This window comes from Boeremia exigua (assembly GCF_020726555.1).
Source record: "Boeremia exigua strain MPI-SDFR-AT-0100 chromosome Unknown C7974scaffold_10, whole genome shotgun sequence".
NCBI lineage: Eukaryota > Fungi > Ascomycota > Dothideomycetes > Pleosporales > Didymellaceae > Boeremia > Boeremia exigua.
Window position 1 is genome coordinate 173,315 of NW_025763527.1, and position 13,053 is coordinate 186,367.

The 13,053-nt window shown below is 59.1% G+C and overlaps 4 protein-coding genes across 4 annotated transcripts; all 4 read right to left on the bottom strand.

Moving 5' to 3' along the window:
• Window positions 1-508: 508 nt before the first annotated feature.
• Window positions 509-2,430, bottom strand: C7974DRAFT_400140 (uncharacterized protein). Its single transcript, XM_046142476.1, has 2 exons — window positions 1,217-2,430; window positions 509-1,168 (listed from the first exon to the last, which is right to left on the bottom strand). The coding sequence occupies exons 1-2, from the start codon at window positions 2,163-2,165 to the stop codon at window positions 750-752; spliced, it is 1,368 nt and encodes a 455-aa protein (XP_045993758.1). The 5' UTR covers window positions 2,166-2,430; the 3' UTR covers window positions 509-749.
• Window positions 2,431-3,089: 659 nt separating this feature from the next.
• On the bottom strand, window positions 3,090-4,053 carry C7974DRAFT_378666 (uncharacterized protein; the record flags this gene model as incomplete). The annotated part of the gene is made up of 4 exons (XM_046140419.1): window positions 3,090-3,097; window positions 3,332-3,764; window positions 3,818-3,944; window positions 4,019-4,053. 4 exons carry the CDS (start codon window positions 4,051-4,053, stop codon window positions 3,090-3,092), a joined length of 603 nt encoding a protein of 200 aa, XP_045993759.1.
• A 2,011-nt stretch (window positions 4,054-6,064) lies between these two features.
• Window positions 6,065-9,060, bottom strand: C7974DRAFT_30715 (ADAM 8 precursor). Its single transcript, XM_046138116.1, has 3 exons — window positions 6,796-9,060; window positions 6,255-6,674; window positions 6,065-6,109 (listed from the first exon to the last, which is right to left on the bottom strand). Exons 1-2 carry the CDS (start codon window positions 8,815-8,817, stop codon window positions 6,300-6,302), a joined length of 2,397 nt encoding a protein of 798 aa, XP_045993760.1. The 5' UTR covers window positions 8,818-9,060; the 3' UTR covers window positions 6,065-6,109; window positions 6,255-6,299.
• Window positions 9,061-9,278: 218 nt separating this feature from the next.
• On the bottom strand, window positions 9,279-11,679 carry C7974DRAFT_435932 (uncharacterized protein; the record flags this gene model as incomplete). Its single annotated transcript, XM_046145098.1, has 7 exons — window positions 9,279-9,341; window positions 9,477-9,751; window positions 9,802-9,931; window positions 9,980-10,240; window positions 10,285-10,761; window positions 10,796-11,480; window positions 11,591-11,679. The coding sequence occupies 7 exons, from the start codon at window positions 11,677-11,679 to the stop codon at window positions 9,279-9,281; spliced, it is 1,980 nt and encodes a 659-aa protein (XP_045993761.1).
• Between the last annotated feature and the right edge of the window lie 1,374 nt (window positions 11,680-13,053).

The window sequence follows — 13,053 nt, forward strand, 5'->3', positions numbered from 1 at the left end:
AGGTCTGTTTTGCTCCATCTGGAAACTTCTCCCCGAACCATTGGTAGAGACAGCTGTTTTACTCAAATTAAAGTTTTGAAGATACGTAGGAACTAGACTGTAGTATAACTCTTACTCTCTGCCACAGACTACACATCAAACGCTGTCCCATACCGCGGTACGACAAGCGAGCTTAGCATGCGGCGTCACGCCTATACACGCGCAATCACGCGTCGCGCTCTGCTGTTCACGGGATCGAAACTTCCACGCGGCTACACACTACGATATGTTTGGAGTTTGGGAGACGTGGGTTGTAGTTCGTGCACATTGAGGTCGGTTTATCACAACTACATTCCTACTTTGACGTACATACACAAAAATTTCTCCATCTCCTACGTCTCAGGTTGCTAGTCGTACACTCGCCTCTCCCTCTATGCCCACTCTTCCACACCCTCCCACACCCTCCCACACTTTCCCACACTTTCCCACACTCTCCTACACTCTCCTACACTCCCTCCACCCCCCCTAACCCATCCTGATTCTCCACGACAACTCCCCTCCCACATCAGGTTCCATGACGCACAGTCCCTGTGCCTGCCTCATGTTTATAGTGTAACTCTAAGCGACAGACAACGGTGTTGGGAGATTAGGCATGCCCGAGATTTGTTTATTACTTCAAATCTAATTATCATCACGCCCAGCATACTCGGTTTCCAGTTACAAGTATAGACAGTCCGACGACAGGCGCAGGTCAACATCAGGCCCGATGTCTAGATAACGCCAACGCTCTGGCCCATAACGACCCTCCTCGGCCCACCTCCCTCCCTAACCACAACCGCAGGCTTCAGCACCACTGTACCTCTGCCCGGCTCCTCCCACTCAAAACTCCACTCCGCACTCTGCCCCACCAACCATATCCTGCTCTCCAGCGCCTCGGCAATTATCCCCGCGAGATCGCCCTCCCGCTCCTGGTCCCCGAATGAGGGGTTTGCCCAGGGAAAGAAGGTCAGCGAGAAGTGCTCTGCGGCTTCGCGGATGGCGGAGGAGGTCTTTCGGGTGAGTGAGAGGGCGGAGAGGTTGGAGAGGCGAGACTGCGAACGGGTCGTGGGAGCAGGTGTGTTTTGCTGGGTGTAGAGGTAGACTGAGAGACGGCGGTGGAGGGTTTGCGCTGTTGTAAGGTGGGCAGAGTCTGATGATTTATTAGCTGGAACGTACGAGAAGCTAACGAAGGGCGTACCAGAGTCGTTGGCGTGAAGCATGTGTGTAAGATACTCAGGCCAGAGCGACTGTTCATTCCCATTTTCCTTCAAGCTAGTGACTTTCAGGATGAAGACGACGAGGGCGTGTTTCAGTGCCACTGTTGGCTGGGAACAGCTCTGCAACAGCTCGAGCATGTTGACGTCCTTTCCAAATGACGCTAGATCCAAGTCCATACTAGGAGTGATGCTAGCGTGGACATCGCGGTAGAACCTATCGACATGCTGATGTATCTGCTCGAACAGCACAGCCACGCGATTTTGCACCTCGACCTCGCTGGCCGCAGGAGGGAGAACACCAGCAAGCGGATCGCCTGTCGCAATCGCACGAGATGGTACCGGGACCGGGGCGCGCATCTGCGTCTGCGAAATCTGAACGTACGGGCCACCCAATGCAGCGTTCTTCTGCACCATGACGAGCTCAGGCGAGGAATCGGCGTAGATGGGGTATCCTGAGGGGCAGGTCTTTTGCACGAACTTCCTGTCTCTCCTCTTGTACAAGAGCCAGGCGACGACTAGGGCGATAATTGCACCAGCGAGGAATGTCCCAATTGCAACACCGGCGATCGCGCCTGTACTGAGTCCGTCATTGCTGCTTCCGCTGCTCACGGGTATGGCCTCGGGCGGCTCCGTGAACACTGGAGATGTTGTTGAAGATGTGGTTATAGCTACTTCGGTTGCAGAGACTGTGTCGACCCTTGTCCACACTTTTCCATCATTGTTTGTGCCGATTGTGGTGACCACCATTACAGCACCAGTGGCGGCCGAAAAGAAAGCTGTCGTCGGCTGTGTTGCTTCCGTGGCTCCATCTAGAACAGTCGTCGCAGCGACAGTAGGTTCAGTCCCCCCTTCATTGGATGCATTTTGGCACCCAGGCGACTCTGGGTTGATTAGACACTCCTGGGGACTTCTCGGAACCCGAATCGCCATTGTTGGACAAACACAACAGCGCACGTGACAAGCAGGAAGAGAAGAGAAGAGAAGAACAGAGTTCGGGAGGAGCCACGCATACCTTATGTGGGCCAGGTCAGATCTCACTCCGCACACGCTCAGCCGCAGGATGCACGGTAAGCCTTACCGCAGCCATCTCACACACTCGCACAATTCGTCCTATCCTAAGGCGCCCAGCTCATGCACTTGCGACGACATGTCTAAGCACGGGTCGCCTTGACGTTAAAGTGCTTATGTGGTGGAGAGGGGAAGGGTAGCGTTCGTGTTCAGGTCGTGTCTGTAGACGATAAGGTGGAACTAGTGCGTTGGGGGCTAGCGTGGCGGTGCTAGCGTTCACAGCCTCGTTTACGCTGGCGCCATTTCTATTTCTGTCTCACAACCCCATCTTTACGGCAAGATGCAGCTGATGCGCAAATCACAGCAAACGCTGCGAATCAAGTAACGTCATGGCTATGTTCGTCGTAAGTACCCCGCCCATCTTTAGTGCCAACGGCTTTCCCATTGTGAGCCTTGTGTCGCAGCCTTGGTCCCTTTCTTCGCTGACGATGGCAACCGGTGCCAGATATAATTGGAACCGACGTTCGAGCGAAACCGCCGAGAACATCGAGTCATTGACTACGTGTTCGCGGAGGAGCCATCTTCCCCAGTTGCTAAATCATCATGCTGCGGTGAAATCAATCGCAATAGGGACGTCTCAATCGCACTATCCAAGCATTAAACTACCACGGAAGAAGAGAGGATCCCAAACCTTCAGAGATTCAAAACATCTGTCCAATCATGCATCACTTGTCTGAAGCTTCACTTGTACCCAGGCCAACACAATGTCTTCCCGCCACGTTACTCATCAATTCGATTAATTAGGGGAATCAAACCAAAGACCCATGTCGCGCACAGCAGAAAGATCTACCAATCTGGACTGCGGTTCGCAGTACGCCACCCGTAACAATAGGAACAAGAAATCCCCGTCAACATCCCAATACTATGAGAGGACCTCTTGCTCACTTTCTCATAACCCTTCCCGCATTGCGGACAAGGTCCCAGACCCGGGATTTCAGCCGTAAATGTGGCACAATCGAGAGACCCAAAGTGGGCAAATCGACAATTATTGCACACGAAGATGTGCATTTCCTGGCCTCTTTGCCTACCTTGATCGTTGGAAATCAGAAGATCTGTTGCCAAATCCGCGTTGGAGCGGAGCAGCTCCTTGACGTGTTCGTTTCGCAGGAAGGCCTCTGTGGCGTTGTTAAGGGCGGTGGCAGCCCCAACAACCGATTTTCGCAGCTGCGCGTGAGACTCAAGCTCTGATGCGGTGTAGTTGTATATTAGATCGGCAATGGCGACCCAGTCGTCGATATCGGCCGTCCCGATGCAGTCCGCGAGCTTAGCCTTAGCCACCTCGAACAGTGCTGCGCAGTCATACTTGTCTGCGATAATAGCGACTCTGGCATGCAGCAGCGCAGCCGAGGACTCATACACAGAGATAGTGTAGCCAGCGCTGTAGAAGTACGACACCATACAGTCGATGGCGTCGGCAAACTCAGGCTCGTCTTGGAGAGTGACGATACCACTGGAGCTCTCCTTTGTGGACATGGTTAGCATGATGAGTCCACGTCCCATGTTTGTGAGCTCACTTCAAACGCGCCGGTGACCGCTCGCCGGAACCATTGCGAGTGCGAGCATGCAATAGCTTTGTGAGCTTTCCAGCTGCGGTCGCCGAAATTCAGCGTGAGATCTGACAAATTACCGGCTTTCAGATACCTATCTCTGCTGTCAGTAGCTGGACTGACTAACAGTGGCTATCACGCAGACAGTCTTGCGTCGAATCGGCTTACTCTGACTGATTTCGGATATACGCCTCCGAAGCCATAGTTGATAGATGTGCGTCTCTGCGCACGACTAGGCTGGGTGAACGAGATTTAAATAGTGTGTTGGATATGCGCGTCGACGAGGCTGCGTTTGCAAGTTCATGCAAGTCGATTGGGCCAATCACTCCGCGACACGGATCCAAGGATTCTGCATGACCAAAAGAGGATGTTTAGCCAGTAACCGCATGCTCATGGTCGTACAACCTGGTGGAACATCGACACTCCGCGAGAATTTGCCGGAGATTTCAACAGTGCTTGTTTTGCGAGAAGGCTGCCGAGTACTTTGTGATCCTCATCAAGTTGTCTAGAATACTTTGTAAACAACACAAATATGACAAACTAGACACTCATAACGGCTCTGCATTCCCCGTCAACAACGATGCCATCAGAGGTCTCACATTGGTTTGCGAAACGTGTGTAAAAGCAAATAGAAGACAAGGCCGAGAGAACCCTCTCGTGAGCATATGACCAAGACGAAGGTGGGAAGCTGCATCGATTGCACGATCACAGAAATCCATAGCTCTGCTACAACAGAGCTTTGAATAACACCACACGAGCTTCATCCATACAGAACTGTCACAACAAGATGATATCATACTCCGTCCAGCACTGCAGAATCGGGTACCCCAGACAAGCCGTGGAAACAGTCGAAAAGATCCAGTGATCCAATGCTGAGCACCCAGCTTCCGTTGACGAGGCCGACGTAGCAAATACATCACTCACGCAGACTGCACCAGGCCGATGAACATACTCTCGTATCTCTCTGCTCCAGCCCACGCTCTCGCCTTAAAAGCGTTTGGTCTACATGGAAATATCCTCTAAACGCTTGACTCGATCCCGGTATGCAGATATCAGCGGACAGGTTGTTTTACACAAACCTCATATCCACATCCCTCCCTACATAAGTAGTAAGACGCACTATCTTCGTTCACGTTCCGCCCCTACTGCAATCGAGTGCCATCTCGATCAAAACAACCGAATTTCCATTAAAGAGTGTAGCTAATATGCATCTGCCGCCTTCCTCGCGCCCCACACCAGCCCGACAACACCCATGCACGTCACCACATCAACCCAGTCTCGCCCCAGCCAGCTCCCCATCTAACAACCAGAGTACTGCACAAAAAACACCGGACAGCGCCCCAAGACGACCTGTCATGTCTGCGACACTCGCACCTCTCCATTCACCCTTGTTATGGGGCATCAGGACACCCCGCAATCAACCAGTCCTCACCCCGCCCCAGCCCCAGCCCGAGCCATACTCAACCTTGGCCTCTATGCTATCCCCTTCTTGCATTTCCGTTTCTCGCCCAGACCGCCCTGACGTTGTATCCCCCCCCCCCCCCCCCCTTTCCTGCTCTCTCTTGAGGCCTGGGAACAGGAGGGTTTACACTAGCGCTCTTGTTGGACTCGGGCTAAGCTGCGGGAGCGCTGGGGTTGTGTGTGCTGGGGAGATGGCGCGGATATGTCTCAGTGCCGTAGCGCTCCGAGTCCGAGTCCGAGTTCCAAGCCTTAGGCTTAGGCTTAGGGGATGAGACGGGGAGTCTGAAGTCTGGAGTCTGAAGTCTGGAGATATCAGGGGCATTGGGGTGCGTTGGGGTGTGTTGGGGTGCGTTGGGGCACCGCTCCCGTTGACTAAGTCGTGTACCACTAAGTCGTGTACCACTAAGTCGTGGACCATGGGCTCACAATTCACAGGCTCACAATTCACAGGCTCACGGGCTCACGGGCTCACGGGCTCACGGGCTCACGGGCTCACGGGCTCACGGTTCACGGTTCACGGTTCACGGTTCACGGTTTACGGGCTCATAAATCACGGGCTCACAGTCCACGCGCTCAACAGTCCAGGCACGCGGCAACTAGCAAGGCGCAATCGATGCAGGGAGCAAGGAGCGGAGGGGAAGTGAAGTGCAGTGCAGTGAAATGAAGTAAAGTGTCTGTATACACACACGCTGAGCTATATACGTCCTTTTACCCTCTACTTTCTCCTCGCTGTGCACGCTACACACCACACACTATCCTCTCTCTACAACACCCGCTAAACAACAAACAAACAAACAAACGAACGATCGAAAAGCAAAGAAGACGCCAGGAAATGCAAGGAAATGCCATCGAAGCGACCGTGCGCGAGCGCTGAGCTGCGTCTATCCCACCCATATCCAATTCCAACCCGTGTAGCCAAACGGCGTCTGTACAAAAGAAAAACAAGAAAACAACCAGCCCAATGCGATGCGTACGACCACGACTACATCTACGCATACCGCATACTATTCCTCGCCTGCAGCGGCGGCGGCATCGGCACCGGATTACCCTGCCACTGCTGCCCCTGCCCTTGCGGAAACGCCCCTTGGGGATAGCTCCCCTGCTGCCCGACCTGCCCGTACCCCCCCTGCGGATACCCGCCCATCGGTGGCGGCGGCCCCCTCCTGCCCCTCCCCGCACCCGCCGCCGCAGCCGCCGCCGCGTACTTGGCGCGGCTCCGGCGGCGGCGGTACGAGCGCCAGCAGCAGCATAGGATGCACAGAACCAGGGCGCCGCCGAGACCGGCGGCGAGCCCGATGACGAGGGAGAGGTGTTCGTCGATCCAGGATTTTATTTCGGTGCCGACGTTGCCGTCGCAGCGGCCCTGGGGGGGTATTAGTATGAAGTATTAGGGACTGAGATAACGGGGCGGGGGTGAAGGGGAAGGGGAAGGGAATGGGTGTGAAAAACAAGGGCTGTGGATGTAGGAAATAGAGTGGACGTACATTCGTGCAATGCCCGCCGGCGCACACCGTGCCATCCAGGAAATTCTGCTGCAGCCCGTAACACGTATCGCCGAACCTGGGGCTCTGGCACGACAGCGTGCAGCTGCGCGTGTCGCACGCATACGTCTCGTTGCCCTGGGTGTACGACCCCATGAGCGTCTTGCACTGCTGGTCGCGACTCGTGCACTGGCCGGACGCGCACTGCAGATTCTCGCCACACGAGGTGCCCGCGGCTTCCCACGTGTCCGCGGGGCAGTACGGGCTCGTGCCGTTGCAGGTCTCCTGGGGATCGCAGGGGCCCTGGGAGGCGCGGCACACGACGGTGCTGTTTGCGTACTGGCAGTTGCGGCAGCAGTCTTCGTTGGAGTCGTCGCAGACGGCGTTGTTGATGAAGCGGCAGGTGTTTGGGTTGCAGCAGCTATTATCGCCGCACTGGCTGGTGCCGCCGCAGTCGCAGTCCTCGCCCTCCTCGACGATGCCGTTGCCGCACACGGGCTCGCCGATGGTGGTGATGCCGCGGTTGTTGGTCAGGCAGGAGGATTCGACGCTGTTGCGCTGCAGCGCGGAGCAGATGTTGCCGATGGAGCACGGCGAGAAGCGCGTGATGCCCTGCGCGGTCGACGGGTTCATGATGAACTGCGCGCCGGCGTTGCACTGCGAGGAGGACAGGGGGCAGCACTGCTGGGAGTTGACGGTGTTGGAGTCGGCGCAGGACTGCGAGGTGCAGTCGTGGACGGCGCCGTAGGTGTGGCCGGTCTCGTGCGCGATGACCTGCCATTCGGTGGCGGTGCGGATGACGACGTTGGCGCCGGCGACGGTTTCGCTGCTGCTGCCGCCGTTCTGCTGCGAGCCCTGCACGCAGGCCTGTCCAAGCCAGGCGAGGCCGACGGCAGTATCAGTATTGCAGGTCGAGAGCAGGGTCCAGTGCGAGTAGGTATCTTGCTGCTGGCCGCGCCAGCTGGAGAACAGATTCAGACGGGCCTGAATATTAACGCTGTCGCTGCAGGCCTGGTTCCAGGGCGTCGACTGCTGGGCCGTCGCCGGGCAGTCCGGGTCCGTAATAACGACATTGGCCAGACCCAGCGAGATCTGGAAGGTGCTCTCAAACAGCTCCGACGCAAGATTAATCTGCTCGATGATGTTCTGCTGCGTCTGGTTGCGGTCGCGGTTGAACGACTGGATATACGTGCAGTCGGCGGCCACGCCCACCAGCGCCACCTTGCGCGTGGTCGGACAGCCCTGCGTGCTGCCAATGGTGCTGACCAGATTCACGCCCGCGCCGCCCGACCCCGGCTGGTTGTCGAGCTGCCGCCCAAACAGCCGCTCAATCGGCATCGACGCCCGGCTCATGTCGCGCGCGCGCATGCCCGCAAACACCGGGTGGTCTTCCTGCGTGTTGAAGCCCAGCTGGTCGCTGCCACACGCCTGGCCGTGCACGCCCGCGCGCTTCCGCAGCTCGTCGTGGTCGGCGTGCGGCGCCATGCCCATGTCGCTGTCGCGGAACACCACCATCGTCTCCGCGTCGCTAGTCTCCGCCTCCGGGTCCCCCGCGACCCGCGTCGCGGCATAGCTGCTGGCCAGCTTGATGTGGTGGTGGTCGTGGTTCAGCACAAACGAGCCCTCGAACAGCGGCTGCAGCCCGTCCTGCCGCATCCCGATGCGCGCCCAGCCGACTTCATGCCAGCGGCTGCCGCGCAGCAGCGACGCCGTCCCCTTGAACACGCGGTGCTGGTGGCGGTCGATCGGGACCTGGGCGTGCACGCTGCCGTCGGCGGCGAGGTGGGTCACGCGGCCGCCATCGACGAAGAGGTCGTGGTTGGGCTCGAGGCTGAGGCGGAAGCGCTGGCTGCCGACGGTGAAGGCGAGGTCGAACGACGAGACGGCGGTCACGCGGTGGTTGGGGGTCAGGATATCCGCGTCGGTGGCGTACTGGATGGTGCGCAGCGGAGCGCGGTGCGAGGATGAGGCGGCGGCAGCTGTGGCGAGGGCGAGGACCGACGAGAGCGCGGAGAGGATGTGCATCCCGGCTACAGGGGTCGACAAGACAAATGCAAGACAACAGATACGACGACAGTGCTTAGAACGTCAAAGAGAACGACATTGGTGGGGTATAAACAAGAAGAGAGAAGCAAACTAAGCAGCGAGCGATGGCGCCGTCGTCAGCGCTCGAAGGGGCGGTGCAGTGCTGCATGCTTGGCGATGCCTCCATGGCCGAGTTAAGACACTAACAGTTTCGGCGCACAGAGGGCTGTCATCGGCCTGCATACGGGGCAATACGAGCTATATCTCGTTTGCGCCCGCTGCACGGAAGTCGGCAGCCCACGGGCGCTGTGTTGTGAGGAAATATTCTTTCATCTGGTATCTGTCGGCGTGGTAACAACAGCACAACTGCATAAGCGCAGCGTCTCACATCCAAACACGTCCAACTGCGGTCCCGCCCATTACCCGCCTGCCGTCCAATCACCCTCCCCCGCGCCAAGCCTCTATTTCTTCTTGGACTGGTGCACAATGTCGATGATCTTCTCAACTACCGACGGATCCGAAAGCTGCCCAAAGCCGTTAGCACCTGTCATACACTTGCACGAACGCGTCATCCTCGCGGCTCGCGCCTTGGGGGAACCCATCTCGAACACAAGACGTAAAGTCCGCCAGACGCAGACTCGGAGATAGGGAGCACTCACCGTGGTTATGTCGCCCAGCTGGTCCTCCTCGCCTGCCAAGATCTTGCGCATGATGCGTCGCATGATCTTGCCAGAGCGCGTCTTGGGCAGGTCGGGGACGACGTATATCGCCTTGGGCGCAGCAAAGGGGCCGATGGACTTGCGCACCTGCAGGATCAGGTCCTTCTTGACCTGGTCGCTGGACTCGGTGCCGTCCTTGAGCGCCACAAACGCGTTGACCGCCTGCCCGGTGAGCTCGTCGTTGATGCCGACCACGGCCGCCTCGGCGACAGAGTCTGCGCGCGTTAGCAACTTAGTATCACCCGGTAGCGCTGCAGGCACGTACGGTGCTCGATGAGCGCAGCCTCGATCTCAGCAGTCGACAGCCGGTGGCCAGACACGTTGACGACATCATCAACGCGACCGCGGATCCAGTAGTACCCCTCGTGGTCACGGCCTGCGCCGTCGCCAGTGAACTGGATATGTCAGCAAACCCCACAGCACAGCTCAGCCTCAACACTTACGTAGTAGCCCTTGTAGACGTTCAGATATGTGTCCATGTAGCGCTTGTGGGCTCCCCAGACCGTGCGCGCCATGCTGGGCCACGGCTGCTTGAACGCCAAGACGCCCTCGACATCGTTGCCGTGGATCTCCTCGCCGGAGACGGGGTCGATGATGGCCGGCTCGATGCCGAAGAAAGGCAGCGAGGCAGAGCCGGGCTTCGTGGGCGTGACACCCGCCAGCGGCGTGATGACGTGAGAGCCGGTCTCCGTCTGCCAGTAAGTCTGATGCTGTTAATATAGCTCTTGCACTGCTGGGGCATACGTACGTCGACAACGTGAGCATCCTCCTTGCCGACCGTCTCAAAGTACCACTTCCACACCTCGGCGGCGATGGGCTCGCCCACGGACCCCAGCACGCGCAGGTGCTTCATCTCGTGCTTGACGTGCTCGTCGCCCGCGCGCTTCAGCAGCCGCAGCGCCGTGGGCGCCACGTAGAACTGGCTGACCTTGTACTTGTTGACAATGTCCCAGTAGCGCGAGAAGTCGGGGTACGCGGGGGTGCCCTCGAACACGACGGTCGCGACACCCAGCAGCAGCGGCGCATACACGACATACGTGTGGCCGGTGATCCAGCCCACGTCGCCGCCGCAGAAGAACGTGTCGCCGTCGTGGATGTCGAAGACGTATTTACCTGTAGCGGCCGCGCCGAGCAGATAGCCCGCCGTCGAGTGCATCACGCCCTTGGGCTTGCCGGTCGAGCCCGACGTGTACAGCAGGAACAGCGGGTCCTCGGAGCTCATGGACTCGGGGGCGATGTAGTTGGGGGTACTTGTCGACCTCCTCGTGCCACCACCAGTCGCGGCCCTTGGTCCAGGGGATGTCGGCGCCGGTGCGCTTGTAGACGAGGCAGTGGCTGATGCCGGGGCACTGCTTGAGCGCCTCGTCGACAATCTTCTTGGTCGCAATCACCTTGCCGCCGCGCTTGCCCTCGTCGGTGGTGATGACCACCTTGCACTCGGCATCGATGATGCGGTCGCGCAGCGAGTCGGACGAGAAGCCGGCGAAGATGACCGAGTGCACGGCGCCGATGCGCGTGCAGGCCAGGAACGAGATGACGGCCTCCGGGATCATGGGCAGGTACAGCGCGACGGCGTCGCCCTTCTTGACGCCCATCTCCTTGAGCGTGTAGGCCAGCTTGGACACCTCGCGCAGCAGCTCGCCATATGTAATGATGCGGCCGTCGCCGGCGTCGTCGGCCTCGTAGATGATGGCCGGCTTGTTGGGGTCCTTGAACGCGTGGCGGTCGACGCAGTTGTACGACGCGTTCAGCTTGCCCTCGACGAACCACGCGCTGTCGCCGTGCTCGAGGCTGCCGGCGTGCACCGTCTGGAAGTCGCGCTCCCACGTGAGCAGCTCGCGCGCCAGCCGGCCCCAGAACTGCTTGGGCTCGGTGATGGACTCCTTGTACAGCTTCTGGTACTCCTCGAGGCCCGCGAGGTGCGGCCCGTTGTGCGGGTGCTTGCTGCCCGGTGTTAGCGCTGTGACGGCGACGGCTGAGCGGCGGGCTGCACGGCGGGGTGACCCCGCGCGACACTGACGCAGCCATTGCCCGCGGACCACCAGGGCACTCACTCGAAAAACGCCTTGGGGACGTGGAACGTGTCGACCTCGTGGGCCTCAGCCACGACCGGGTTCTGCGGCTTGACATTGCCTTCAGACATGGTGGGCGGATTCAGGGAGCGCGCAGGGACGGGAGGGACGCGGCGGGCACCAGAGGGCGGTCTCTCGCCTTATAAGTCCTGTGGGCGGGTCGCTGGCCTTACCAGTCTTTGTGCCGGGTAGAGGGCGGGTCTCTCGCCTTACCAGTCCTGCTGCCGGGTAAAGGGCTCGGTGGGACGCGTGAGGCCGCAGGGGCCGTGAAGCTCTGGGGACAACTCGGAGAAGACTGCCAAAGTGGAGCTCGCTAGCAGGCGTGCGGTTGCGCGCAGTGTATATGTAGGTACGGCGGCGAGGCGAGCCGGCGATGGAGCGGGCGGTGGGTCAGTCAATGAGTAGTCAATGAGTAGTCAACGCGCAGTCAATGGACAGTCGAGCAGTCAGCAGTGAGCAGTCGAGCAGTCAATGAACAACAATAACCTCCCCCTCCTCGCTCCCAGGGCGAGCGGCTTCTTAAGCCCTCACGCTGGCGATCGCACCCTTCCAGCGCCGCCTAATTCGCACTACCCCTCGTGCGCGCGAGCGCGGGGACGTGGAATATGACGAGCGGGCTCGGCCCATGCTTGTCTCGACCCGTCGACCTACCAGCGCGGATAGCCCGGGCGAGCTCCGTTTCTCCGGATTACATACACGCTGCAGCTGCCTGCCATAGCCGCGGCCGCAGTGGGCTGACCCTGACCGCGACCTTGTTTGCGCCGGCGCGACTTCTGCGCCCCGAGGGAACAGGAAGTGCGCTAGGAGGCTTGCGTCCGGTGGGATTTCAGATGTCTGCGGTGGGGTGCGGTGGCCTTCAAATCATGCGCACGCGAGTGGGTGGGTCGCAGCACGTTCGTCGCCCTGACAAAAATATCGCGGGTCTAGGGTTTCGCAAGCCAAGCTCGATTCAGATCGAGCCCTGAGTGTGCAGAGGTTTGAAGCTGCTGGGACGCCTGAAGCTGCTGAGCCCTGAGGCCGCGGAGCTCTAAACGTGACACAGCACCGCAACATCCTCACCCACCACACATCCCCAACAGCATCCTCCAGCGGCGAAGCTCCCACGAAACATCTCCGCCTGCACACTTTCCCCCGCCCCACACCCTCCTGTGCAGCACCCCAACGCTCTCTCCAACAGCGGAGCAATCGCACACCCGCAGCGACCAACCCGCAGTTGCGCACGTACCTACAATTGTTGTAGGTATTGCCTGAGTATGCACCGTAGTACATGTAACATACCTACCTCTGCCACGCCCAGACCGCACTGCAGCACCAAGCACGCACGCGAACAACCCTGCCCCACCCTACCTGCCCCGGGCCTGGGGAACCGCTGCAGAATAGCCCGAGGCTCCGGCCGCGGTTACGCTCCACAGAGCCGCAGGCATGCTGCAGGGTGGATGGGGATA